Source organism: Malus sylvestris, chromosome 16 (assembly GCF_916048215.2).
Source record: "Malus sylvestris chromosome 16, drMalSylv7.2, whole genome shotgun sequence".
NCBI classification, from domain to species: domain Eukaryota; kingdom Viridiplantae; phylum Streptophyta; class Magnoliopsida; order Rosales; family Rosaceae; genus Malus; species Malus sylvestris.
In genome coordinates this window covers 10,196,414-10,224,186 of record NC_062275.1, presented here as the reverse complement: position 1 = coordinate 10,224,186, position 27,773 = coordinate 10,196,414, and the positions used below count along the sequence as shown (strand labels likewise).

At 36.6% G+C, this 27,773-nt stretch overlaps 2 protein-coding genes and 1 long non-coding RNA gene across 8 annotated transcripts; 1 reads left to right on the top strand and 2 right to left on the bottom strand.

Annotated features, from left to right (window-relative positions):
* Positions 1-3,693: 3,693 nt before the first annotated feature.
* Positions 3,694-9,622, bottom strand: LOC126608613 (uncharacterized). Of its 6 annotated transcripts, none has more exons than XR_007617923.1 (7): positions 8,613-9,619; positions 7,454-7,539; positions 6,892-7,071; positions 6,626-6,687; positions 6,288-6,340; positions 5,627-5,861; positions 3,694-4,042 (listed from the first exon to the last, which is right to left on the bottom strand). It is a non-coding gene; the product is annotated as an uncharacterized LOC126608613 (long non-coding RNA). The 6 variants fall into 6 exon arrangements; XR_007617924.1 differs by having other exon boundaries at positions 7,014-7,071; positions 8,613-9,615; XR_007617925.1 differs by lacking the exon at positions 6,626-6,687 and having other exon boundaries at positions 6,764-7,071; positions 8,613-9,622.
* A 743-nt stretch (positions 9,623-10,365) lies between these two features.
* LOC126608720 (pto-interacting protein 1-like) lies at positions 10,366-13,637 on the top strand. Its single transcript, XM_050276713.1, has 8 exons — positions 10,366-10,590; positions 11,106-11,198; positions 11,338-11,588; positions 11,682-11,808; positions 12,174-12,447; positions 12,561-12,693; positions 12,855-12,941; positions 13,184-13,637. The coding sequence occupies exons 2-8, from the start codon at positions 11,117-11,119 to the stop codon at positions 13,298-13,300; spliced, it is 1,071 nt and encodes a 356-aa protein (XP_050132670.1). The 5' UTR covers positions 10,366-10,590; positions 11,106-11,116; the 3' UTR covers positions 13,301-13,637.
* A 1,806-nt stretch (positions 13,638-15,443) lies between these two features.
* On the bottom strand, positions 15,444-19,775 carry LOC126609019 (probable receptor-like protein kinase At5g18500). The gene is made up of 8 exons (XM_050277040.1): positions 19,242-19,775; positions 17,709-18,370; positions 17,489-17,593; positions 17,214-17,336; positions 16,966-17,136; positions 16,705-16,834; positions 16,157-16,369; positions 15,444-15,953 (listed from the first exon to the last, which is right to left on the bottom strand). The coding sequence occupies exons 2-8, from the start codon at positions 18,347-18,349 to the stop codon at positions 15,834-15,836; spliced, it is 1,503 nt and encodes a 500-aa protein (XP_050132997.1). The 5' UTR covers positions 18,350-18,370; positions 19,242-19,775; the 3' UTR covers positions 15,444-15,833.
* Between the last annotated feature and the right edge of the window lie 7,998 nt (positions 19,776-27,773).

Genomic DNA, 27,773 nt, shown 5'->3' with positions numbered 1-27,773 from the left:
TTTGAGTTTAACAAATTCACCACCCCCATCATAATATAAAGATACAATTTTTGTTTTGAAGTAATTTTCAACAAGGGCCTTGAATTTAGTAAAAACAGAAAAGACATCAGACTTAAGTCTTATTGGATAAATCCAAATATATTTGGAATAATGATCAACAAAAACAACATAATAACGAAACCCATCAATAGAAGAATAGAGAGCAAGACCCCAAACGTCACTATAAATGAGATCAAGATGACCCTGACTAGTGCGAGTAGAGACACCAAAAGGAAGCCTATGGTTTTTATTACAATGGCAAGAAACACATGTGGACTCGACATGGGACTTTGAGGACACATGTAAGGAATTAGAGCTGACGATGTGTTGAAGAGTGCGATGATTGGGATGACCGAGATGACGGTGCCATAGTTGAGAGGCCACCACGCCCACCTTATCACGAGGTTGAACAGTTGAATGGAATGATGAGTGTGGCCATACATATTCATCATCCTTATTTGGGCCTCGAAGAAGGCTCGCCCCTGTGCTAAGATCTTTCACAAGGAAAAAATCAGGAAAAAATTCAATAAAGGTTTTGTTTTGTTTATTGAATTTGGAAATAGAAATTAAATCCTTCCGAATCAAAGGAACGCACAAAACATCAAATAAGGAAAAGTTGGAGGGCGAGTGGGATGGAAGGGGGGGTAGAACCAAGATGGGTATTATGCAAACCTGTACCATTACCAATTATGATTTCATCAGGTCCTTCGTAGCGTAAAGGAAAAGACAGATTATTGATCTCCGATGTAACATGATACGAGACCCTTGAATCAAGAATCCAATTAGGGGCACGAGTGTAGTTGGCAACCGGTTTGTGCTATGAAGTCAATTGAGGGAAAAAATTGGCGCTATGACCTTGTTGGGCACACCACTGACAAGTTCCACGATACCCTGTGCCAGGAGGATTGGGGCGACGAGAAGTGGAACCGTTGGAAGAACCCCGACTTGAGGAACTAAAACCAGAAATATCTCGAAAGTTATTACGATGTGTATGACGAGAAGTGGAACTCAAAGGAAATAGGGTTGTCACGGGCACGAACAGCAGCTGCAAGTTCTTTGAACTCAAGTCCAACACCGTTTAAGATGTGTATGACGAGGTCATCATCACTGATGGGAGCATCAATAAGAGTGAGTCCATAGACAATGGCTTTGACAGCTTGGAGATATTCAGAAACGGGGTTGGAGTCACGACGCATGAGAGTAATGCATTCTTTGAGACTCATGACATGAGATCGAGCTCGATTGGCATAAAGTTGTTTGAGTTTGTCCCATGCAGCCTTGGAGGTTGTGGCAGAGGCAATAAGAGAGACAACTTGTTCGGAAACGGATGCGAGGATGGCATGGAGCAGCAGCTGATCTTAGCATAGCCAAAGATTATACGCCGTATGACGAGGTATTCGATTTTTCTGGGCAGGGATACGTTCCATCAACATATCTCAGGAGATCATACCCTATGAGGATGGCAATAAATTGAGCACTTTAGGAAGGATAATTCATGGGCGTGAGTTTATCGGGCAGTTGGGCAGCGGCGTTGATCGTAATCAATGATTTGAAGTTGTCAACTGAAAGCAAAGAGTTTGATGGGTGGGCAACGGAATCGGAGTTGGTTGATTGCTCGTCTGACATTGTGAGCGCACATGGAAAAAATTTGAGAAACTGCTCGTTAAAGCTTTAGGGCTCGTTGATACCATATAATGTTTTGAGTCGGGTTGAATAGCTTTCATTTATATGTTTACAAGGAATAATACAAGATGAAAACATGTAACTAGCAGCATCTATATATACAAATTAACAATTGGAGATTATGTAAAAGTCAATGGTTGATTTGCCTAGCTGGGATGCTTGATATCTGGAGGAGATGGTGTCGCCATGGCTAGTGTGAGAGTGATAGACGGAGATGATGAGACTTCCCTTTTACCAATCCCTTTCGTTTTTAAGCATTATTTTTCGTCACTTTCTTAAAATATCTAAGAAATTTAGGTGTTTATTGCCTCGCATCGTGTCACCTGATAAGGTACGTACTGAGAAAGGTAAATACACAACAAAGATAACTCTTGTAATTCAAGGTATTTGGTTTATTGAGGCTGAAACCGAGGATTGATATTTTTGTATTTGTAAACTAGAACTATTAGCAACATAAAAGGGAGACAAACTTCTTTGCAAGTCTGAGTTTGGACGGTCACCATATTGAAATGACCTCTTGTAGTGAAGAAATTTTTAGTTTTGAAGACATGCTCGGTGTTATTTAGTTGTTAGTCTAGTGATACACCTCTTTTCAATGTTAGAAGAGATTTTAAATTTAAATCTAATCTCCTTGACCAAAAAAGAAACGAAATGACTTCCCCACAAAATTTTCTCCCCATACAAGACCCCTACTTATTTCTAGCCTTTGCATCGAATAAAACAAAGAAGAATTAAAAAGCCAAAAAATAAGAAAGAAGGGTATACAAGACAAGTCAAGACTACGGTTGTGTAATTTTTGGCTTTGAATCTAAAACGGGTTGGACTGCTATTTGAGCATCAAGTCTAAAACTTGACCCCGGAATTCAGTCGGACCTTTGCTTTGGACCCGAAGGTGAAGCATGGGTCAAAATTGTTCCATGTACAATGGACGGATTAGATTTGGGCCTTTATTTAATTATTCACTAGAAATTACGCATGCGCATTACTGCGAAAACCATCTGTTTCAGGCATAATCGGATGAATAAAACACATTTAAGTTGAATAAATTCAACAAAATTATGAACAAACAGAGGGATACATGAGTGAATGAGGTCGATAAGTTAAGCAATTTTGTTTTTATATACATTCAAGTGAGCTGGCATGTAAACACATTGTACAATGAGTGGGACAAAACTGAACGTCTTTGATTAGAAAGAGATGGTTTCCAAAAAAGTTTTGTTTCCTTAAGAAACAGAAGAAACATGTAGTTCACACATATAATATGTGTCCTACAGTGTAGGCAACCATTTCAACAGGTTCAAGTAGCTAATTTTGTAACCACAACCGTTCAAAGGCAAAAATAAGTAGAAGGTCTGTTTCCATATGAAACAGAAGCAAGCTGCAGTTTACACATATTTTGCCCTTGCAGTTAAGACGGTAAAATATATGCCCTGCAGCCTACATATCTCACTTAGCAGTTAGCAAAACACAGAAAAAACGGTGTTTGAGCAGGTAAGTCGTCAAGCACAGATGTTCAAACAAAAAAATATGCAGCATGGTGTGTAGCATTCGATCACAGAGAGCGTGGCTATTCACATTTTCTGAGACCGGACATCTTCGACTCTATAGCAAAAAACATAAATCATAATGTAACAAAGGCAGCCATTACATCTAAATCCTCCCACACTTCTCTCAGACACTCCCAATCTCTCTCTGCAATTCCTAAAACAAATCTCCTAAATCCTATCTCGGACACCCCCCATCTCTCTACAAATCGCACAAACAAAACCCCAAACCTAATCCTTGAAATCCCACCCAAACCTAATCCCTGAAACCCTTTCTCTCCGACACCCCATACCGCAGAAAATGCATCTGAACTTTAGTTTATAAATTCGCAGGCTGCCTTCTCTCTTCCTACCTTTTAACAATTCACCAGTAAGATTTTCTCACTAAAAACTTAAATAGCAAATCCAATGACGAATGATGTGAAACTAAGGTGTAATGAAAGCTTATATTAAGAAAGAATGAAAAGCCATCTTTCTACAACTTGAAACCAAAATTTAAGTGAATGTCCTTGTAACTAAGGTTATTGAACATGATTAACTATCCGCAACCCTCAACCTTATAATAACCTGAATCAAGCTGGTTTCACACATAACAATAGAAAACCAAAATATCAGTGTTTGGGGACGTTACCTTATTTGAAATAGCACTAAAAAACAGAGTATACTTTTAGGCAAATATTGTTTAAACACCCAAACATAATTCATGATATCTTCCAAAAAGAAAATACCTCTCGATTAGATTTCTTTCGTTCACAAACTTTCTCGTTGACAAACTCCTGAGATAGAACCAAAAAAGAAAATAAGTCACAACCGGTGAAAGTAGAGGGGAAGGAGGCAGAGAAAAGTAGGAATTTATGAGTACACCAATCCTATTTTAGGTTCCCAACTTATAAGGATGCTAACTTCATCATATAGGACTACAGTTAAACGCATTTCTTTCCGAAATTAAATTAAGAAAAAAATTCGACACTCACATGCCACATACCAATGTTACATGAAGTAATCTTACCATCACAACCAAATTGACACAAAACTTCTAACAGTCCTTTTGAAAGCGAAAGTCAAGCGATTAATCAAATACTCATTTTCCGAAAAAACAAAAAACCCAACAAAAATATATAAAAAGCAAAAGTAACTAAGTTCCCAATAGTCTAATCCATCAGAAAAATACAAACTTGCACATGTTTGAGTACAAGGACCATAAGAAAGAAGCAGGGGATGCAAAATTTTGAGAATGGGTCTAATAATACTAATCAAGTACAGATAATTGTAGTTAAAAGGAGGTAATAAAGGTATAGAAAAAAAGAAGAAGATATTCTACAAATGAATGAAACAAAAGATGGTGACACTGGAATGGAAACACTTCAGGAGGCCAGAGGAAGTGGACATTTTTTTTTCCTTTCTAGCATTTCAGCTCACGACATGTCGAGAAATTATAGTGTTGTGCTAATGTCATTAACTCATGCATCTTAAGCACCAATATTCAGACATGTGCACAGCTAATGTCATTAACTTCAAGACATGTAAATTGCATATGTATAAAGTAATTTTCTACATAAAGTAATGAGGCTTGAGATGTTGTAGATGGGATAAAACGTCAAATGCTATGAAATTGCCAGATATGTAAACGATTAATATGGTGTATGTGAATGTGAATGGTAGCTCTCTTAAATTGTAAGATGCCAACATATCATGTAGAAGTGCCTTTTATACATTGATATTGTTAGAGATTTTTTGTGCAAGAGAGCTAATGTATAAGTGCGCCATATAAATGATTATGCAAAAGATTTTCAGTTTTACTTCTATCATCCATTAATTGTCCTATCCAAAATGCTTTGAAAAATAAATCTATAGCTGCTAATGGTCTATATTCTTCATGTTGTCAGACCCTGCAATCTAAAAATTCATGTAAATGCAGAGGTTTGGCTGAAGGAGAGGGTATCGAAGAAATCCAGAAACCCTTCCATGACAAACTTAGTTTTACACCCATGGCGTGTGTGTTTTATGGTAGATGCCCTCTCTCCTTTAACAACACACAATAGCTTATGCAAATGCAAAGAGACTTCAACATGTTTTCATTTAAAATAAGTTTACATTTTGTAGCAAATGCATATGGCAAAATAGTGTATACGTAATCATACTGAAGACCAAACAGAACAGTTCAAAAGCTTCAATGGAAATATAAAATGCAGAAAGAAAAAAAAAAGAAAAGAAAAAACTTGAATTTCCAAACCCATAAAATAAAAAATTCAACCAGATAAAATTTAAGAAGAAATACCAAGAACTGAACTCAACCAGATTAAATGTAAGAAGAAATACCAAGAACAGAATTCAACCAGATTAAATGTAAGAAGAAATACCAAGAACTTAGAGATGCAAACTACCAAAATGCTCATGATCATGGCCGTGCTGATGAAATCCAAATCTGTAATTTCATGTCATCTTCCTCGGTCAATTCCTTGAGAAGCTTCGATGTCGCCAACAGTCTCTCCTCTTCGTGGCTGCGGCCATGGTCGTGCCCACTGCCGTGGATCTCTCTCCTTCTAACCAGACACCACTTCAATCCCTTTTACTTTCAAACTTACCTTTCATTATCTGCATTAACAGAAACAATAACTTCTGTCAGTGCATTCAAACCAAACCTATAAATCAATTCCTAAAATCAACTGCAAATCACAAATTTACCCAAAAAATCCCGCAAAGACCCAAAATCCCTGAAAATTACTATATTTTCACTCCCTCCACCCCAAAAATCAGAAAATTAGAAAATAGAATTTAATAACATTGTACATAGAAAGCAAGGAATCAATAATTTAGGAGGCTTCCCAGGACAATAATGAGCTTTTAGAGAGCATATTCATACATGGATGCACAAATACAGACACAACAGAGACCATTCGATGAAAAAAAATAGACGCTGAGAGACTCAAACACACACTATTCATAGATCCATGACTTAGAATTACTCAGATCCAGCTGAAAATATTATAATAAAAAAAATTTTGGGATGTGAACATATACCTCTAATAGTGTGAGCTCTGTTCCCCTGAATCTTTCACTGGCTTGGGCAAAACCTGCGGAGATCAGTGATTAGGGGATAAGAAAACTGGCGGCCATGGTTTAGTTTTTTAAGAGACAATTCGGGAGAAAAAGAAGAAGAAGAAGGGGATACCCTTCCCTTCTGAGAAGTTTGATAATATCTGAAGTACTTAACACCTATACACAATATTTACTCACATTCACTAATCACCACTCATAACACATCAATGGTCCAACAATTATGGAGCTCGAAATTTATTTAAGGGCCAATCAAATCATAAAATTAAAATGAAAACATTTAAGTAATTAAGAATTATTACTTGCTTAGTCCGTTCCTTCTTGTCATTTCAAGGATTATTCAATTCAACCTGATTTGATCAAACTACATCTCCCAACAAAACAAACAAAAGATAAATTAAAAAAGAAAATCAGGGGAGCTAAATTAAATATATACTGACCTACTTTTCAGCTAGAAAACCCAAAAGGAGCAATTAAATAGCAATGCACAATGACGGAATTTCTATGAAAAAATATGAATGAGTTTTCAATTAATAATTGAGGCCGAAATAAAGAAGGCCTTTCTCACCTTTGATACCGGGCGGACAACAAAAACATTATGTATGGATTAATGTATAATATATTAGATCCTATTTGTTTTTTATTGACTGATTCAACATCAGTCACCTAATTCATATCAAGCATCCATACATAGCTGAGAACGCTTATTCCCACCACCATAGCATTGTTGCTTTAGTATGTGTTTTCACTGAGAAGAAAAGGAAAGATCAATTGAAATGTAAGCTTTTTAGTCTAGGAAAAGATTCTTGCTTGAACAAGTATTATAGATCGTGCAGACAGTGTTTCTTCCTTAGGGTACTGTGATTTGCAGACATGGGATTGGCACCCAATACTCAACTCATTTTAACTAACATGCGTTACAAACAATCATCCACTAAATCCTTATTTCAATGAAAAAAATAAAAAATTACTCATGACGAAGACGAATAAGTTGCAGGGTTTATTAGATTAGCACATAATATTGCAGTATCAAACTCCACCTAAGGTCAGTGGCTCAAAGACGCATTAGAAAATAGCGTAAGAAGCTTTGAGAACTACAGATTATAATTTCTTGAAAGGTGAAACACTACCTTGACGGCTAATGCTCTGTCGAAGCTTTGAATGGCACTATCAGCCTCCCCAAATTTAACTGTGCTCTACCAAGGGTAACCCAAGCCTGAACATATGATGGCAAAAGAAAATCATTACAGAACCAAAGGAAATATGAGAGGAAACTGCCTAGTTATGAATCATAACAGCATCAGCCACATTTATCACCTTATGCATAGCAAGTGAAAGTACCCATGAGTTTCAGGGACCATTAAGGATCATGGCTAAAACTTTATCTTCTTTCATCAGCAACACACATAGATTACAACAGAATTTATCACAAAGAAAAAATACTAATGCGAGGAGTCAAATTTAAAATGCTAATTGCATCAAAGATTCCACAAAGCATATGAAAATTTCCCCTCCCAATTTTCCTAGAGCAATGAGCACCATCATAACTTGGCACTGGCACATGAACAAATAATAAGGTGACAACCATTTCAGAAGTAAAAAATTGCCCTTGTTTAGGAACAAAAGCAAAATACCAATACCAAAACTTTTTATTTGTTTTAAACCAACATACAAAAACAAAAAGACCAAAATTTTGGGGGAAAAAAGCTTCACAACTTCCATATAGAATCCAGATGGCAGATTCCATATTTGGGTTGTTGTACAAAAGCGACAGTTATGAGATCAATACATAAGCAAGGCAAAGTTTGATAAATACTGAAATCCAAATAACCCAAGGATTTATACTATACTTGAGAAGAAGCCTAAGTTTAACTAACCTTCCAACATAATTTCTACACATATACATCCATTTGAGGCCTATTTTGCTTCTTTCCTTCAATATTCATGTTAAACATTATGCCAAATTTTATTAAAACAGTGGCTTCTTGATTAATAAGTTTGGGGTAATCAAAATTCACTTTGTAGATAAATCCGGTGTTGGTGAAGATGGTCTTCTTCATATGCAAAAATAATTGGGAACTTGTCTGAATGTGATAAATGATTTGACCGAGGATTGCATTAAGTCTATTCATTTGCAGGAAAATAAGAGATCTGACTTATACATTACATCTATCTGAAGAAACCAAAACAAAAGTATAGCAAATTATATACCTAAAAATGTCAAGCAACCAAAGCCATAATTAAAATGTTTCGCTTTAAGAAGATAATAGTGAAAGGGTGAGGATGAACCTGCTGCTATGAATTGCAGATTCAAGTGGATGAAGCTCTGTGTTTCAAAACAACATTCATATAGCTCACCCTCAAGGATCATCACACAGCCAAAAATTAGACAGATTTGTACCAAGGAATACATAAGGAACCAAGAAATGGGGAAAAAATCTACCAACAGAGGGATGAGAAGCAAACACCAGGAAATTATCAAGAAGCACATAAATGAGCACAGTGAAACAAAAAAATTCGAAATATGGTTTTAACAAAGTAAACGGAAAACAAAACAATAAACAATGATTTTCAAACAGTGCATAACCTGTTGAATCAGAGTAAAAAACTGAAAACCCATACCCTCCCATACATCCCTCTGTCATTCTCTCCTCACTGACCCTGTGCAGTGTGCACTAACCCATTAATTAACTCCAAAAAATACACACAGCCATGCTTTCTCCTCTCTCTCTCTATCTTTATCTCCCTTTCCATCTCTTTGGGAAGGAAACGGAAAAGGCCTGCTTTACCATTGTTATTCTCTTCCCGCGATCATCAACGCGTGTGCATCACGATCAGCGGCAGAGAGAGCCTGTGGCAAATTTGTAAATAAGTTGAAATTCACCGCAAAACATCTCTCCCTCAAATCTCGACGACCCCTATGCTTTTCTCTGAGTGTACCCCCTCTCCTACTCCTCCCTCTCCCTCTCTCTCTTTCGCGCTGTCCCTCTCTCCCTCTTTAACAATTCGAAAATCTAACCTACCATTAAAAAATCCAATTTAAAAAACGAACTTATCTTTGGATTTGAGGCATGCAGCGCAAGAACCGGCACACCCCACTCTCAGTAGGGTTTGTTGATGACCCTTACCCCGTGTCCCTGAAATCCCGACGACCCATATGGTATTCTCTGACCATACCAACTCTCCCACTTATGAAAGCCATCTGCAGCAACAGTACTGAGACCTACCCCTACCCCTCCCCCTCGCTCTCCTTCCATCGCCATCTATATCTCTGTCTCTGTCTCTGTCTGTCTCTCTCTCAGTCCTTCCATCCCCGAAACCCTAATTGAACTACAGCAAATGACACCTACCCGGTTACCCCCCATCTCGCCCAAAACTGAGAGGACAAAATTACCCTTCCTAATACACCATCCCCACCATCGGATTGTACTCTTTGATGGGCAAAACTGTAATTAAATTATTTGGGCCTGACTAAGGGCCGGGCTTCTCGGCTAAAACAAACTCATTTGGGCTTGGCTGAGGGCCGGTCTACTGACCCAAAACCAACACAGAGCAATGGCATGGTTGTAATTAATCTGAAATTCAGATTGAAACACTAGTCATTTCTACAGTGCCAATTCCAAACCTTTCTTTAGACTAAAGTAATGTATAATGACACAAATGTAAAAGAACTAGATATTTATACGCCCTTTTAAGGGAAGATAATAAGTACGGTTTATTTCTTAAGTCTCGACTCATAAATTATGTTTGTAAAAATTTAATTTAATTTAAAATTATTTATTTATGTAATTGTCACGATGAAATTTTAATATTTCTTATAATATAATGTTTGTTAATTTCTTTAAACTCAAATAGAAGCTTCAAATATTTATGATTAAAGTAGGATTTTTTCCCCTCTTTTTTTTCCTTCCCCTTCTCTCTCCTTCTATTTGAACAATCACGGTTAAACCATATTAACATTTTATATTAATTTTTTATAGAAGAAAAAAAATAAAATAAAGAACGTAAGAGAATGAGATGGAAAGAAGAGAGGTGAGAGTCCTAATCCTTCTAACATAAGTCAAAAGCCAGAACAGGGAGACATACAGACATCCCAGCCCTCCCCATTTGCATGCCTTCTGCTAACCGCTGACGTGCGCCGCCTTCCCTTCTCCCTCTCCTGCAGACCTCCATAGCCGCCCTGATCACACTCATCACTCCAATTCCAACGCTTCACTCAAAACTGAGAAAACCCAATTGCCAGAAGAACCATTCAAACGTACCAAAGGTGAGCTTTCTTTCCCCCAAAATTTTGCTACTTTTCAAATTTTCATTTATTTTTTTGTGACTTCTTTTTCTTTTGATTTAGTTTATCTGTTTGTTTTTTTTAGACAAGATTCAAGAGGAACATGTAGAAATTGAAGGCTTTGAATTTTATTTGCTGTTGTAAATATGAATCTCTCCTTGTTGATGGATTTTAAGAGACAATCTTAGGTTTTTGAATTGATTTAGTTTATTTGTTAATTGAATAAATTGATGGATTTAACCTTTGAATTTGATGCGTATTTTTGTTTGTGTTTTTTAATTTTTTGGGTGATATCCAAGTGCTTCTTCTTCATTTCTCTTGTTTGACATGTAGAGAATAAACTGGGGAATTGGAACAAAGCATGTTGGTTCATTGAGGTTTTAGTCAACTTAATTAAGCCCACTCTATAATTATCCTGAAAGCACTGATCTTTGTTAGATGAACTTTATCGCGCACGGTTTGTCTATGCAAGATTGCTTAAGATGTTATTTCTTCAGGAAAAACGATTATGAGCTGCTTCAGTTGTTGTGTAGAAGATGACACCCGTAGAGCTTCTGAGAATGGACCATATGTAACAAATCACTCAGCAGGTACCCTGTGTGTGTTTATATTTATGGTATTCTTATCAAGAGCATTGAAGCTAATAACTTGTATGCCATTTGGTTTTGGATGTCCATCGTTTTATGGCGTCTTGTTGGATTGATGCAAAACTCGACATTTGAAATGTAGGCAATAGTGGAGGTTACTATCACGAAGAAGCTGCACCCGTGGATACACAGACTGTAAATATCCTTCCCATTGCTGTCGCTGCCATTCCAGTGGATGAATTGAAAGATTTGACAGATAACTTTGGCACAAAATCTTTAATCGGTGAGGGTTCATATGGAAGAGTATATCATGGTGTTCTGAAAAGTGGGCCTGCTGCAGCTATTAAGAAGTTAGATTCCAGTAAACAACTGGAGCGAGAATTCTTATCGCAGGTTTGGTCTACGGAATTTTTTGTGTTTTGTACTTTAACATTGTATGTGATTTGGTGCTGAAATTTATTTAATGCTTGGAGCATAATTTTACAGGTCTCCATGGTTTCAAGACTAAAACATGAAAATGTTGTGGAGCTTGTTGGTTATTGTGTTGATGGCCCTCTCCGTCTCCTTGCCTATGAGTATGCTCCTAATGGGTCTCTTCATGATATTATCCACGGTAAGTAACATTTCCAAATTTCTATCGTCTGGTGTTATTACAGCCTCCAAAATTATAATAATCAAGGACCACATAGATGTTTTTTGAGTGAAGCTTTATGCATGCAGTTTTTTTTTGTTTTTTGTTTTTGTTTAAAATTTAGAAGGAGGCTTAATAACTATTAGGTTGAAGGTCAGTTGATGATAGTTGTTTGTGTCTAATGACGCCTAGTATTTCTACTAATCTGCTAAACGAGCGGGTTGGCCTCCAAACAATAGAAAATAGCTCTTCGGCTGCAATTTTTTTAGCTTTATCTCTTCGATAATTAGTAAGATCGCCTTCATCTCTATGCTAATAGAATTTTGTTTCACTTTATGTGGCTATAGGCCAGAAAGGTGTTAAGGGAGCACAGCCAGGACCGGTTTTGTCATGGGTACAAAGGGTTAAAATTGCTGTAGGAGCAGCCAGAGGACTTGAATATCTACATGAAAAGGCTCGGCCTCATATAGTCCATCGTGATATTAAGTCCTGCAATATACTGCTTTTTGATGATGATGTTGCAAAGATTGCTGATTTTGATCTGTCAAATCAAGCACCTGATATGGCAGCACGTCTTCATTCTACTCGTGTTCTTGGGACTTTTGGTTATCATGCTCCAGAGTAAGTTCTTCCTTGATGTACTGTATAAATCACGTTATGATGTACGCTCAAAATTTTGACCTGGCATATACATCGTTCCCATTGTAATTCTTATATGTGATTCCGAATGGCAGATATGCAATGACCGGAGAGCTGAGTTCAAAAAGTGATGTTTACAGCTTTGGTGTAGTGTTGCTTGAACTCTTGACTGGGCGTAAACCTGTTGATCACACATTGCCGCGTGGGCAGCAGAGCCTTGTGACATGGGTACTAATTTCAACCTAGTTCTTGTCTACTTGTAACTCATGCTTGGTTCTTGCATCTTTTTTTTTTTCATTCTGGAGGGGTGGAAGCTGAGAATTTTACTTTTAACTGGTTTTCATTTTTCATTTCGCTGAGTTTGTTTCTCGAATATATGGTTCTATTAGGCAACACCTAAACTCAGTGAGGATAAGGTGAAGCAGTGTGTTGATGCTAGACTCAATGGAGAATACCCTTCCAAGGCAGTTGCAAAGGTAATGGGGAACACTTTTGAGTAATTATTCACCACCGGTTTCTTGATTCCGAGAAATACTTGCCAAAGCTATTTTTCCTTAATAGGTGTACACACATATACAATTATGTTATGTTTAAATTGTTGACTGGATGGACAAGAACACGACATACTTTTCATTCGACCAGTTATAGACTAATTGAAAAGGCAGGTAGCTGGTTTACTCCAAATCCACTGATCGCAATTTGTACGTGCTTGAAACAGTTTGCTGCTGTTGCCGCTTTGTGCGTCCAATATGAAGCTAATTTCCGGCCAAATATGAGCATTGTTGTCAACGCTCTACAACCTCTATTGCGTGCTCGGTCCGCTCCCCGCCATTGAAACAACAAACTTCTGGATTCCTGACATGTCACTCGTTCGTGCAGACAACATCACTGAGATTTGTTTGGTAACCACAGTTTCTGTAGATCGTATACCATTGTTCGGTTCCTTTTAGTCATCAAAATCTTAATGATCCCCTATGTAATTCACACCAACTCTTACAAGTTCCAAGTTGGAGCCTTGGATTATTTGACCATTCGACATCAAGAGCCTTTTCTTGGGTGTCTGTTTAGTCTCCTGGAACTGTACATATATTTGCAGAGAATAAGATTCCAAACATGGTAATATAGTTTTTTATTTTTTTGTTGTGAACAATGTTAACAAGCTATTTTTATTCTGTGCTGGTCTGGAAACATATTATTTATGTTTTTATTTTTGGGCGACAATATTCTAAAGTATTGTAATTTATTGGAAGGCGATTTGAACTTGGATGCTCTGAGTTAAGACACATTGTCTTAACCAACTGATCCAATCTATATCCGTGTTTTTGTTTAGTACATATGTTTGACTGAACAAACGATCCCATAAGAGCAACTCCAGCGTTGTTGGTTGCTCGGGGGACAGGCGAGGAGAAAGGGCCCGACGGTCGGGGGATGGGGCTCCAGCGTTGCTGGTTGCTCGGGGGACAGGCGAGGAGAAAGGACCCGAGCGACAGGCCCGGCGGGGATTGCCAGCCCGAGAGCCTGAGGGCTGTGTGACGTATGGCTGATGTACGGCATCGGTGCATGCGCTCGGTGTTCTCTGTGTCCTCCTTCCCCTCCTCGTCCTCCTTCCTCCTTAGTGTTCCATGGCTGCTGCTGTGAGAGAGAGAGAGAGAGAGAGGACCGGTCCTCCTTCCTCCTTCCTCCTCGTCCTCCTTCCCCTCCTCGTCCTCCTTCCTCCTTGGTGTTCCATGGCTGCTGAGAGAGAGAGAGAGAGAGAGAGAGAGAGAGGACCGGTCAAAATTAGGAAAAAATAATAATATTTTATGGATTGGGTGAGAAAAAAAATATTAATATTTTATTACTAATTGCCCGGGGGAAGGGTTCCAAGGGTGGAGATGCAAATGGCAATTACTGTTTATTAAGGGCGGTTACTGTTTACCAAGTGGATTGAATAGTGGATTGCCAGGGGAGGAGAGCTCCAAGGGTGGAGTTGCTCTAATGGTTGCGATCCTTTTTGGTGGGTGGATAACGTGCTTTATTCAAACACGATAGGATTGTATATAGGATAATTAACACATCAATGTCTATCCAAAATCCAAGGTGAATGTCAGGTAAAAAAATAGGCCAAATTGGATTATTCATCCCCGTGGTCATAGGAAACTTGCATGATGACCCCCGTGGTGAAAAAATTAGGAATTAAACCCCTGTGGTCAAGAATGTTAGCAAATTTAGTCCAAAAGTAAAATTTCTGTTAAATGACTGTTAAAAGTATAGGTAAAACTGTATTTTCAGTTCCAATTGACATTTAAAATAAATAATTTTTTTATAACAATTAACAAAAAAAAATAATGCTTAATTTTTTAAATAAAAAAAAAGACCCAATTCAATGTCAATTGGAACTGAAAATACAGTTTTACCCCAACTTTTAACAGTCCTTTAACATAAATTTTACTTTTGGACTAACTTTGCTAACATTCTAGACCACAGGGGTTTAATTCCTAGTTTTTTCACCACGAGGGTCATCATGCAAGTGTCCTATGACCACAGGGATGAACAATCCAATTTAGCCAAAAAAATATGTTCTCATAGCGCAACAAATATTTGGCAGTTTAATTTGATCCAACGGTGTAAACTAATTGACCGAGGATCGTTAGATCAAATCCAATAAAAAAAGTACGGGGCTGAACGCATACGTTTACTCCAAAAAGTTGAGAGAATGCAGATAACGCTTCACCGCAGTGACGAGAAATAATGATGCTTATGTACCTTGATACAGGCTCAATCCCCCTCCCCCTAACAACTAACAGTGCAACCCTTATACTGAACTTGGCAATTATATGACTGCGTTTCTTTGTGCTGAGTTTCAACATCTCACATTTTGCTTCAAATGTACGGGAACATGGCTTGACATGTCAACCAAGCTCCCGTCGCGGTTGCGGTTGCGGTTGCGGTTGCGGTCGCGGTCGTAAACCTAACACAATGCTGGTAGAAACACACAATGCAAGCCAAAAACGTTTCTTCCTGTAAACCTTGGCATGTCCTCAGGAAAAATCTCATGAACTACAATCACCTAAACAAAAAGGAAAAGGAAAAACCGATAACTGTACACAACCGGTGGCAAGGGCATCCCCTTCCAATGCCACTCCACACACAATAACCGTCTCTCAACATCTATATGTAGGTTTATGGAATCAAAAGGAAAAGAAAAAAAGGTTACTTCTCGTTTTCATCCTTTCCTTCATCTAGTTTCGATTCCTTCCCTTGATCTTAACTATGGCAGGCTGAAGAATATGAAAGCTTTAAACGAGTGCAAAATGTCCCCTTTGACTTGTGTTTGTGCATCAACAACTTGTATTCCTTGCATTTCTATGATTGATTCGCCCACGTGCCTATGTTCGATGGTTCCTTCTGCTATCTGTCTTTGTATGTGGATTCTCACTCTTATCTGTATCAGAATTCAGAGACTCGGCTTCTGTATTCCCTGCTTGATTTCTTCGGCGTCTTCGGTCCTAAATTCCAACCAAGTTACAATAGATAGATCAACTTATGAACTCCTCAGAGTATAAGGATGAGACCAATTGGGAAAAAAAATAAAAGTAAAAAATAAAAAACCACGCAAGCCAGAAATTTGAATGAATCTATATATTTGTGTCGAAAACGGATGTAAGGTATTTTTAGCATTCTTATTTCAAAGATGATTTCAGAGACATACCTCTCGCGGTATGGGATACTCCTCCGATTCAAGCATGCGAACCACTTGCCCCATTTTAGGCCTTTTATCAGAATCTGGATCTACACACCTCAGTGCAGTCAAAAGGGCTCGTTTAAGGGCGCTCGTAGATGGCCTGGTCTCAATGTTCGGATCTACCACCTCTTCTGAACGCCTGCTTCCAACCATCATCTTGAGCCAATCTACCAAATTTACCTGCAAGAACCACGCAGCAGGTGTAAGGACAACTGTTACTACACTGGTATCATTCCTTTTTCTTCTTTTTTCTTCCCCTAAAGGAAGCAGATAAATATAAAGACAGATTGCTGTCACAGAACAAATCAAACAACTCCGAGGTTTTTGTGGGTATGCATCTGTTTGGAAGCAAGAATTTCCAGCTAAAATTTACATTTTCCTGTGCAAACTATGAATTTAAAAGCAGATTATTGAATATGACATGCAACCTTGACTAACCAATATAAGAACGCAGAACTAAAATGCACATTTGATCTCAAAATTCTCACTTCAAAATAGGAACAATTTTGTCATACCTCTTGTTCTGGCCGACCATAATCCACTGGATCCCTTCCAGTGATTGCTTCCAAAATCACAACCCCAAAGCTATAAACATCACTCTTCTCATTTAGAAGGCCAGAGTTGGCATATTCTGGGGCCACATACCTGAAAAAAGAATGATGAAAGGAGCCAATAAGAAAGGATTACTCTAAAATAACGATATAGTGTTCTTCTATCAACACAAGAATCTTCATACAAATATTTGCAACTGTTCCTAATGGAAAAAAGGTACTCACCCGAAGGTACCCATAACTCTAGTCGTAATATGACTCTTCCCGGCACCTAGCAACTTTGCCAGACCAAAGTCGGAAATCTTAGCATTGAAGTCATCATCAAGCAAGATATTGCTCGACTTAATGTCTCGATGCACAACTTTTGGTTCAATGGCCTCATGCAAATAAGCCAGCCTGAAAAACATGAAAAAGAGTCAGAGGAGATAAACCACAAGGATAAACAACTCAAACTAAGGTATAGGAAGACTTACGCTTTAGCAGTGCCAAGAAGAACTTTCATGCGTGCCTCCCATGTGAGATATCCATGATGGCACATAGCTCCATGTAGCCATTGTTCCAAATTTCCATTGTTGACGTACTCATAAACCAGCAACCTGTACAAAACTCTTTCGCTTAAGAATATAATTAAGGATGGGACAGTGGTACTCTTTACTTTATCCAAACCAAAACAAGATGCTCAGCTAATACATTACTGCCTTATTTTACCATGTGGAAGCCATTACAGTAAAACTAAAGGGTATGGTACCTGTGGGTGCCTTCGATGCAGTATCCCAAAAGTCGAACCAAGTTTTTGTGTCGTACATGCCCAATAGCCTCAACTTCTACTCTGAATTCCTTCTCTGCTTGTCCTCTATGAGATGATTGAAAATATATAATGTTATAAACCCAAATAATTGAATTGTAAGGAAAAGAGAAAATACAAAAAACAGAAAGCCATAAAACTATGGAAATAAGATGCATCTTACAGGTTGTTGAGTAGCTTCTTCACAGCCACAGGAGATCCATTAATCAGATTACCCCGATAAACAACTCCATATCCACCCTCACCAATGACATTTTCCTTTGAAAACCGACTTGTTGCAAATTCGAGGTCCCTTAATGTAAACCAGTGACCCCAACCAAGGCGAGAGAATTCAGGTAGACCAGATAGAGGTGAAGAGGCAGTTATAGGCTGTGAAGAAGGCTTGTACATATTAGCCGCACCACTCTCATCTCCAGATTGAGAACCAACAGTTTCCTTCTCCGCATTGTTAAATGAGCCTGATCGACTGTTACTATCTCCATTCTTATGGATCAACACTTTCTCTGACTCTTTGTCACTGAATTTATCACCAAGGGTGAGAGAAGAAATATTACGGGGTATATAGTTATTTGCTGAAGCTTGATCAACCCTGATCTCTTTGATTTCCTTTGAATCATTTGGAATTTGGCCCAGAGGAAGCACGTCATTAGACTTTCTTGATCTCTTTCGCGAAGTAAGACAAATTGATAGCACCGCAAGAATCATCACTATAAAAACTCCCACAATGATCCCTGTTAATACCCAAACCTTTAAACCGAAGACAAATGTCTTCTTGGCTAATACAGTATCAAGACCGGATGCCATTTTCTCTTGATACAAAGGACCCTGTAGAGTTCAAAACAAAGAAATGAGAACTCCAATTCCATGCATTAAAAAACTCAACCTTTTGCATATCTAGCAGTTTGTTACTGAATTTAACTGCTTATATCGCCAAAATTTCACCTCTTTCAATGGCCATCAATTTTTTTCTTTTGAAAGACAAAAACACACATTCACAAATTGGGAACATAATAAAAGTAAAGAACGCGGTAGACCATAATGCGGTACTGAAACAAATATGTAGTGCGAGAGAGAGAGAGCGGAAAACCAACGTGGTCAAGAAAACAGACTCAACCACAATCCACAATCTCACAAAGAAGATGCAGAGCAAAGAACATCAAAGTGATCAGGATAAATAAACTCAGACCCAATAGGCAACTTGGCAAATATGAAGCATAAACCAAAGATGGAGCAGGATAAATAAAATGCACAAAGATTTCTCCTTCCAATTCCACTCACTTTCAAACTGTGAAAACATATTAACAGCATAACCAACTAATGCATTCCCACATCATTCCATATCCAATACAAAAACAATCGATAAAGACTTAAGACTTTAATCATTTTTCACCCTACCCAATTAAACCAATAACTGCAGAAACCCACTAAAGCCTAATACAACAAATACTTGGCACTTGGCTTACCTAAGTCCACTTCTACATTACCCACAAAAGTTGAAACAAGTTTGAACTTTTAACATCTATGGTAATAACAACAAGAACAGTAAAATCTTCAAAAAAAAACCCCATTTAATATTTTCTACATTTAGCCCAGCAAACAAACAGGGAATATATATACATATATTATGAATATATAAATGCAGCAAGAAATAACCATATAGAGAAGCTCTGTATACTGAAAGTTTCAGAATTTTTACCTTTTTCTTCAATTCAATTTGAAATTTTTCTTCAACTCAGTCTTCTAGATCTCTTATTTAGAGGACCCAGAAAAACCCAGCTTGGAAATGGGGCTGCTGCCACATAACCAAATCAATCCCATTATCTGTAATGTAAACATTGGTGGGTTTCTTTTCTGGGGTTTCTCAATTGGGCAAATGCGTTTTTGTATCCAAGCTCAGACAGTGAGACAGGAGGCAGAGCAGCACTCTTCCAGAGAAGCACTTGCCCCTTTTGAAAAACTCCAAACAAAAATGGGAGGTCACAACTCACAAGCACAGAGGCTAATGTGTGTTTGTGCAGTCCAAGGGGAATGGAGAAGAGAAGAGAGGCACATGGAATTCTGGGGAGAGCAAATGGAGATGGTGGGGTTAATAAAAAGGGTTGGAGTTGTCAGTGTTAGGTGGTGAGGAGAGAGACTGCATTACAAGTTACAACATTACATACAGTAAAAGAGAAGCATGAAAAAAATCGAAGCTTTCTTTTGCTGTTTCTACAAATTTCTATCGTTTCATTTCTTTGTATTTGTTTACTCCTATGGCGATGTCTAAATGCGTGCCGACTGCTGAGGGTGATAGATAATCCGAAACTTAAATCAGGTTTTGCAGAACATAAAACCCTCCTTTTTTGGGTCTTTTTATTCTCTCTAAAGAATTTACAAATTTTTTTTACATTTTTTTTCTAGCAAACGATGTTTTTACACCAAAAATGTGGGGATAGGCTAGACTCTTAGTGTAATAATATAGTTCAAATTCGTTTTTGCGAAGAATTAAATTAAAGATCTCTCACTTACAAGTAAAAAGAAATATCACTAGATCGTATTACTTAATGGCTTTACAATTTTCTTTTTAACAAGACTATGAAAAAGGATAAAAACAACTAACATATCTTACATATATAAACAGTTTATAATTTCAGATTTTATGTAAGGGATCTCTTGTATATTTAAAGAGAAGTATTTTGTTAGTCAAACATCAATTTTTAAATAAAATAAATGTTTTATAATAAGGAGGGATTATGATTACATGGGGGACAAGTAATCAGTGTGACCTTGAAGAAATGTTGAGCACAAATTGTTAAGGAAATAAAAGGGGGAATAGTCAAGGAAACAGACTGGAACTCCGTACCAAATTTTATAGACTCATGACCCCAAGATACCCCTGGTAAATTGGTAATATTTCATATTTTCGAGAAGAAAAATAAACTACAACGGATAATTCAGTAGTTGGGGATGAATTTCAAGCTTTTATTTCACACAGCACGTTCTAAGTTCAATTTCAGGTGCTAATGAATCACATGGTGACCAAGAGATGCTAAAATGTCTCTGTGAGTCTTCCCGATCCCCCAAAAAATGGATTTCGTGGCGAAACCACTAGCTGGTCTCTCTTTGATAAAAAGAAAATGCAATCTGGGATCCTATATAACCCATAAGTTCATAACCCACCAGGAAAAAAACTGTTCTGGAATCCAGATGAACAGATCAACCTAAACAGTCGACAACAATATTTCATAATTCATGAAATGATGAAATTTGTGGCAGATTTAGGATATGAGAGATCATTGCTGTATGGAGAGAGTAACACATTACAGATCGATGAAGATTGATGAGCGGCTCTTTTGTTTTTGAACGCTATTCCGTAACCATCACTCAATGCCTGTTTCTTCAAAAGTGTTAGCTAAAATTGACTTTTAGGTTCGTAACCGTTGTTGCTTTAGTATCTCCATAAAATCTAGTCCACAAGATTGTCGACGTGTAATTTATTGCATGTTAATTACTTATTATGAATCTGTACGCGTGAATCATTCTAATTCCCGACTTCCCAACATGTACTGGGTATAGTATGGGGATCTCACTTTATAATTTGTAATCCAATACGGTTAAAATCAATATTTAATAAACTAGAAAAAGTAATTTGAATCTCATTTTCATTCCTCACTTCTGCTATTCATAAGTTTCTCGATTCTTTACTTTCCATCATTGATAAGTAAATATCTCATTAGGGTTTCACAATACAATAACCAAAAAGCTACTGAGGTGAAAGATCGAGCAATATGTTAGCTTGGAGTTTCCGCATTTGCAACTTAATATCTTTAGCTAGAGCAGGATCAATCATGTTTAGTAGCAGTAGGTTGGTCCAGTGAGTGCAGGAGGCTGAGGACTCGATTATATACCTAGCTAGGTTCAAGTGTCAGATTGCTTCACATTTCAGATACATAGACTACATAATACGTCTGCTTCTGTATTATTAACTGCTCGCTGCTATACATGAACAGTCCCCCTCCATCTGCATGACTTCACATGGTATTCACGTTCATCATTTATTGTTTTGTTTTGTGAACCTGTATTTGATGCAATACACTACATATTCATGCCTTACTCCTAATTATATATCTCAATGTTTAATAACTATATAGAGCTAAGTTACCAATCAACTATTCGTTCAGCGTTACTTTTCTTCTTGACGTTAAAAATCATCCCAAATATGAGGTAAGAGTGAGCCGTTAGTAAAAATACAATAATAGAAATGCTCGTATCTAAAATTTATTGACTTTTGAATCAGTTCATCCATCATTCATCTCGTAAACGCGCTTGTATATATAGTACCCTTTGAAATGAATATTATATTCACAGTTAGGAGTAGAAACATTATGAAATGCTCTATTTAAATAATTAGTGATTTTATTTCAATAGCACATGATGAAGTCTCCATGGTGAGAAAGAAATGAGTACATATATTTGTTAATAATAATTGAGACATTGCCTATTGGGTTATACATATTTATTTTTCGAATTCCATATACTTTTTCACTTGGTTTTTTAGCATTGCACAAGGCTTCGGTTATGAGGAAAAATATAGAATAAGACAATAGTGCTTTGGAGTTTAGAAGAAAAGCCTTTGTTTTTGGCCTTAAGATTACTTTTTAAAGTTAAAAGAGTTTAGATTAGCCAACCAAGCATGGAATATGACTAAATAGAATCCAATGAGATTTAGGAAAACGTTAACAATTACTAAAATTAAACGCCTAAATAAATTCAATAAACTGTAAAAATCTTATGAGGGGAATATGATCAAATAGAATCCAATGTGTTTTATCTTAGCAAATTGGCCATATAAATCAATGTTATAATTGGTCATTGCCCTATATTAAAAATGCACAAGAACTAACGTACATATGCTTGGTGTAGGTATGAATAATTGTTCTTAACCACGTAAATTAGAAATTTTACGTGAAACAAAAATATTGAAAAAATCAATATTTCAGTTTAGTTTGGTCATAATACATTCAAAGTGATTTATTAATGCACACGTTAAGTTTAACCCGCATGTGATATATAGCTTATAAAGAGAAAAAAACCTCCGTTGCCGACCTTGTTTTTGGTCTTGAAAGGTCGGCGACAATCTCTTTTGATTTGTTCATTTCCTTCCTCTCTATGTTTCTCCTATCTTTTGGTTATATTTATATGTTGGTTGTGCTCGCCCTTTTGCTATGACGGTTAGTTTTCGTGGTTGTGGGTGCTATGATTTATTACCTTTTGAACTATTGATCGTGGTGGTTGAGAAAATCTTTATATCAGCTATGATTACTACTCAAGCTCGAATCTTTGAGAAGTGGCTATTGTTGTGTTATTATCTTAATTACATTTAACATGTTTACTAATGAACTAATTGATCGTTGTTAATAAAATTTCATTTAATCTCTAAAACGAAACTACTTTTTTGTGTTATTTTCTTTATGAAAAATTGATCGTATGGGGCCAGCTCCGTCAAGATTGATTATGCTAATAAAGGGTTGCCACATTTCTTCCCCACACGCAAATATTGTTGACTTTTCACAAAAGTGTGTTAAATTAATCGAGAAAAAGTACATAAATATTCAACAGTCAAAATGTTAAATTCGAATGATGCAACATTGTTATTGAGGATCCTCGCTAAATTCTCTTTGTGAGGATTCTGAGAATTCTCAAATCATATTCGTTTATTATATATCATACGGTCAGAAATCATTGTAAATTTTTTTATTTAAAATTGAATATAAATAGTACTTGACGAAAACTGGCCACATGATACACGATGAACAAATATGATTGGAGGATCTCTGGAATTCTCACAAAGAGAATCCGACGAGGATCCTCTCTCATTGGTATCTAGTAAGTGGTAACCTAGTAGGTGTCGGTTACTTGTTTAATATGATATAATCATCCAATTAAGACATTGATTAGGGTTTCTAAAACTAAACAGCCAAATTTAATAACTATTTTCTCAACATGGAGAGATTTTTCAATTCCGATACACCAAGAACAATAATATAATTAGTTGGAAACTTAATGAGCTAGTCATAATAAATTGATATTGAACTCATCTTCTACAAGATTCAAACTCAAAACTTTCCGCTTACAAATGAAAGAATTACTACTAAACCGTACTATTAAGTGACTTAAAACTCAAGTTTCTTCGGTTGTTAATTTTTTTTTTCTTTTCCTTGATGCAGGCAGACTAAAAATATATAAAGTCAGGTTTGCTGCGGTTTTTCTTTTTAGTCGGCAGTATATCGGTATTGAATTTTATAGCAGCAAGGGAAACGAAGGTCAACTTTGGTCTGGCATTTTGCCTTATATTTTAATGGAAAGGTAGGAAAAAGAATGTGCTGTACAAATTCCTCAAGGGACCTCCATGTCCTATGTTTTAAGGGCAAGCGTGAAGTATAAACAGGGTAATATATTTTATGGACCCAAATCTTAAAGTTAAATAGGTTTTTTAGTGTTTCATACAGGTGGCATAGACAAAGGTCAAAATTAAATCTTCTACTTGTCTCTCAACCTAAAGCATGCAAAAGATACAATTTGGACTGGATTACAACGAGCCTCCTGACTTATATAATATATATGATCAGTTCATTTCTGGACAAGATGTTAATTACTAAATGATGAAATGTTAATATAATTTGTGATGATAAGTTCTTGATAGCATTAGTAGATAACATGCCAATAAAAAATTGTAGATGTGTATTGTTACGTTTTTGTCATAATTAAGATATAAATAATAACATTATTGAAATAGAATATAAATATGTTCTTTAATAGAAAGACAGACGTAATGAACAAATAATATGTACGCTTGTGTATATGATGCACCACGTGATTGACATGCTGATATATGTATCAATTTATTTAAAAGTATAACTTGTGCATTATAAACTAAATCATAAACGCTAAAATTATGAGCTCAAAACTCAGTACGTGTTTTATAATTTTCCTATATATTTGCTTCCCAATATATTAAACCAAACTTGATCAACTAAGAAGGAATCTTTGATGTTGGTAGTTAGGGCAAGGGTTGGAGAGGATGAGAGGAAGAAGCCCATGTCAAACCCTAATTTATGCTCATGATCCCCATGCATGCATGCTGCTGCTGCTGGGAATTTTCATGGAAGAAGAATGTTTAACTTAGCATGCTCATGCACTTAGACATTTTAATTAATTATTAACGTTAATCCTTGGGTGCAAATGCAACATTTGTGCGGCTGATGACAAATTGCATCAGTTGTTGAATCAGCAACATCTGTTTTCTGTTTAGATATTGTATGGTTGTTAGGGGAGGTATCAGCTTGTGTTTTGGATTTGATTAATAAATAATGCATTCTTAATGCAATAATTTAACTAAGTCATTTTTCCCTAATTATATTATTTGGTATTTTCTGTTAACCTCCAATCTCCAATGTTGATCACCACTAGGTGGCTCAGTGGTTGGGAATGAATTACAGGCTCGTATTTCACACGACACGTCCTGAATTCGATTCCTGGCGTTGGTGAATTGCACGATGGTGGCCAAGGGGAGGCTAAAATACCTCTATGAGTCTTTTCAGTCCTCGAAAAAGTGAACTACCTTGACGAAGCCACCAGCTTATCCCATTTTTAAAGAAAAAAAAATCTCCAATGTTGTTGATGTGGCTCATTCCTTTCGATTCCATTGAATTTTTGGCACCATAATTACAAATTTAATAAAATTTATTTTGCCTAAATATGACCTAATCACTTATTATTTTTTGTTAATTGAGGATGAAGTTCTTCTGTTTAGAAAGATACAGAGGAACTACTTTGGACCCCAGAATAATAGTTCTTGTGTTGGGAAAGACACACATGAATCATGCCCGTTGGATGTGTTTGTGAAGTTACTGAGGCCCAAAATTTGAAAGGAGTTGAGTCTGCCCAAAACTAAAAAGGCCCAAATCAAATAAAAGATTCAAGTTTTGTTTTTGGGTATTGCTTTCCACATATCCATTCTTACTTTTCACACACCTCTCTCAATTTTTTGCCATCAAATCCAAAGAGTTGAAGATGATCAAATGACATAAATTAACAGGAAGTGTATGAGAGGTAAAAATAAGTGTGTGAATAAAATCACTCTTCTTTTTTTATACTTTTAATATATGTCGTTCATAAAATTGGAACTTAGACTTCCTCCAATAAAGTGAATATGCGGTGCCATTAGATTAACTAGTCATGGATACAGAGGACTCGAAAACCAATAATGCTATTTAGACACGCAAAAATAACTATGTTGACATCCACCTTTCTTAGAGCAATGCTAAAGAGACTCTTAAAAATGAGATTGTCTATGGACTCTCGCCACTTCATGTTTTTGACACAATTCTCGTGCCACACATTATAAAATATTGAGCAAAAAATATGAGGTGGCAAAGAGTCCATAAAAAGACCCACTTTGAGAGTCTCCTTAATATTTCTGCCTTTCTTATAGAGGTAGACTAACTGTTGTGTGCATGGAACTCACCTCTATTAAAATGGTCAGCAATGATATCAATTTTGTGTGTCTAGGTAGCATTGTTATTACAATTTTCATTGAAATTGTTAAACGGATATGTCTTGCAAGAGGTTTGTAGCTCAAACGATTAAGAATATTTACATTATATTTGATGTCCCATTGTTCAGTTTGGGATTTCCCCTCCCTCTTATGTCAAGAACTATATATACCCCATCATCCAACAGGACATGTGAATGAATTGAATCAATCTTAATCCATGTACAAATTCATTTACTAGGATTATCATTTTCTTCGAATTATTGAACTAAAAGTCTCAATTTACATCCTATTAATTACATCGAATCGAGTTCCGATCCAAATCAAAATTTTGATCCATTGACAATAATCTACGTTGATAGAGATTAAGCATTGGTGATGAGGAATCAACTAGAAGATAGAGATTAGAGATTCAAGGTTAGAAGCCAAAAATGGTGCTAAGAAGGGATTAGGATGAGATTAGAGAAATAATGTGACCTGCAAATGATTTAAAATAGTAATTATGCAGCTTTACTAAAGTCGGCCTGTGAGATAATTCCAATTTCCAATCAACTGTGATGCGCGTGATGTTAATTTAATTGTTTTAGTCGTGGTCCAAACCCTAGATTCTAAATTTCTAAAGTCCTATCCACTTTATGACCATTAATTTGTTGATAAAAATTGTGCACATTCCATCCCCTTGTCTTTGTCCATGAATTTTATGAAAAAAAAGGGACCCGGCTTATCTGCCCTCTCACTTCCCATACACTCACATCCAATTCTCTCTTATTTTGTGCGGTCACGGTTAAGTCACGTCAATATTTTATATTGATTTTTTTTTATAAAGATAATAAGACAAAAGCAATAGTAATATAAAATATTAACATAACTTAACCGTGACCGCACAAACAAAAAAAGATGAGAGTGTATGAGAAATAGAAGGGCAGAAGCCAGGTCCAAAAAAAAAAAGGACCCTAAAAACTACAAATTGCAAGAGTTTTGGGCAGGAATCTCAAACTTGATTTGACTCGTTCATGCTGCAAGGCGTGCTAATTATTGTGTCACACTAAGACCAATTAATGTTAGGAGCATAGAAGGGAGAGGTTCATGATTATTTAAATATTAGGTAAGGGCCGAGGCTTATGTTTTTCGTTGATCATTGGGTTCAACGCATGGATAATTTTTTCTGATATCATATTAAAATGTGAGCATTCATTTTAAAATCATAAAACAATATGTGAGAGAACCTCATGACTTATTTAAACCACTAGACAAGACTTTCATTTTCAAACCTGGGATTATGGATATATACTCTCAGAATACATTGATGTCAAATATTTTCACATACCTAGCTTTTAGATAGAATATCGTAAAAAACGAGTTCAATATCAACTTAATCTCCACCTTTAGTGTAAATATGTTGTTATGCTTTAACAAATCGGACGTTCTTACATATTCCCGATTAAAATCAAGTTTGTGCCCATCAAATCAATCCAATTTTCTGAAAAGTGGAGGATCAAAATGACCAACAGGATTTGCATTTCTATTATTAGCAGCAGAGGGGAAAGACCTCTAAGGTTGTAGTTTGACTAATTAATTTAGTTGTAGTTGGAATGTCATTATATCTGAATCCAGATACAGCCAGGGCAAAACTAAAACTATGAACCAACCAACGACTATATTATTTCTAGGACAAAGGACAGTCCAAACCCCAAC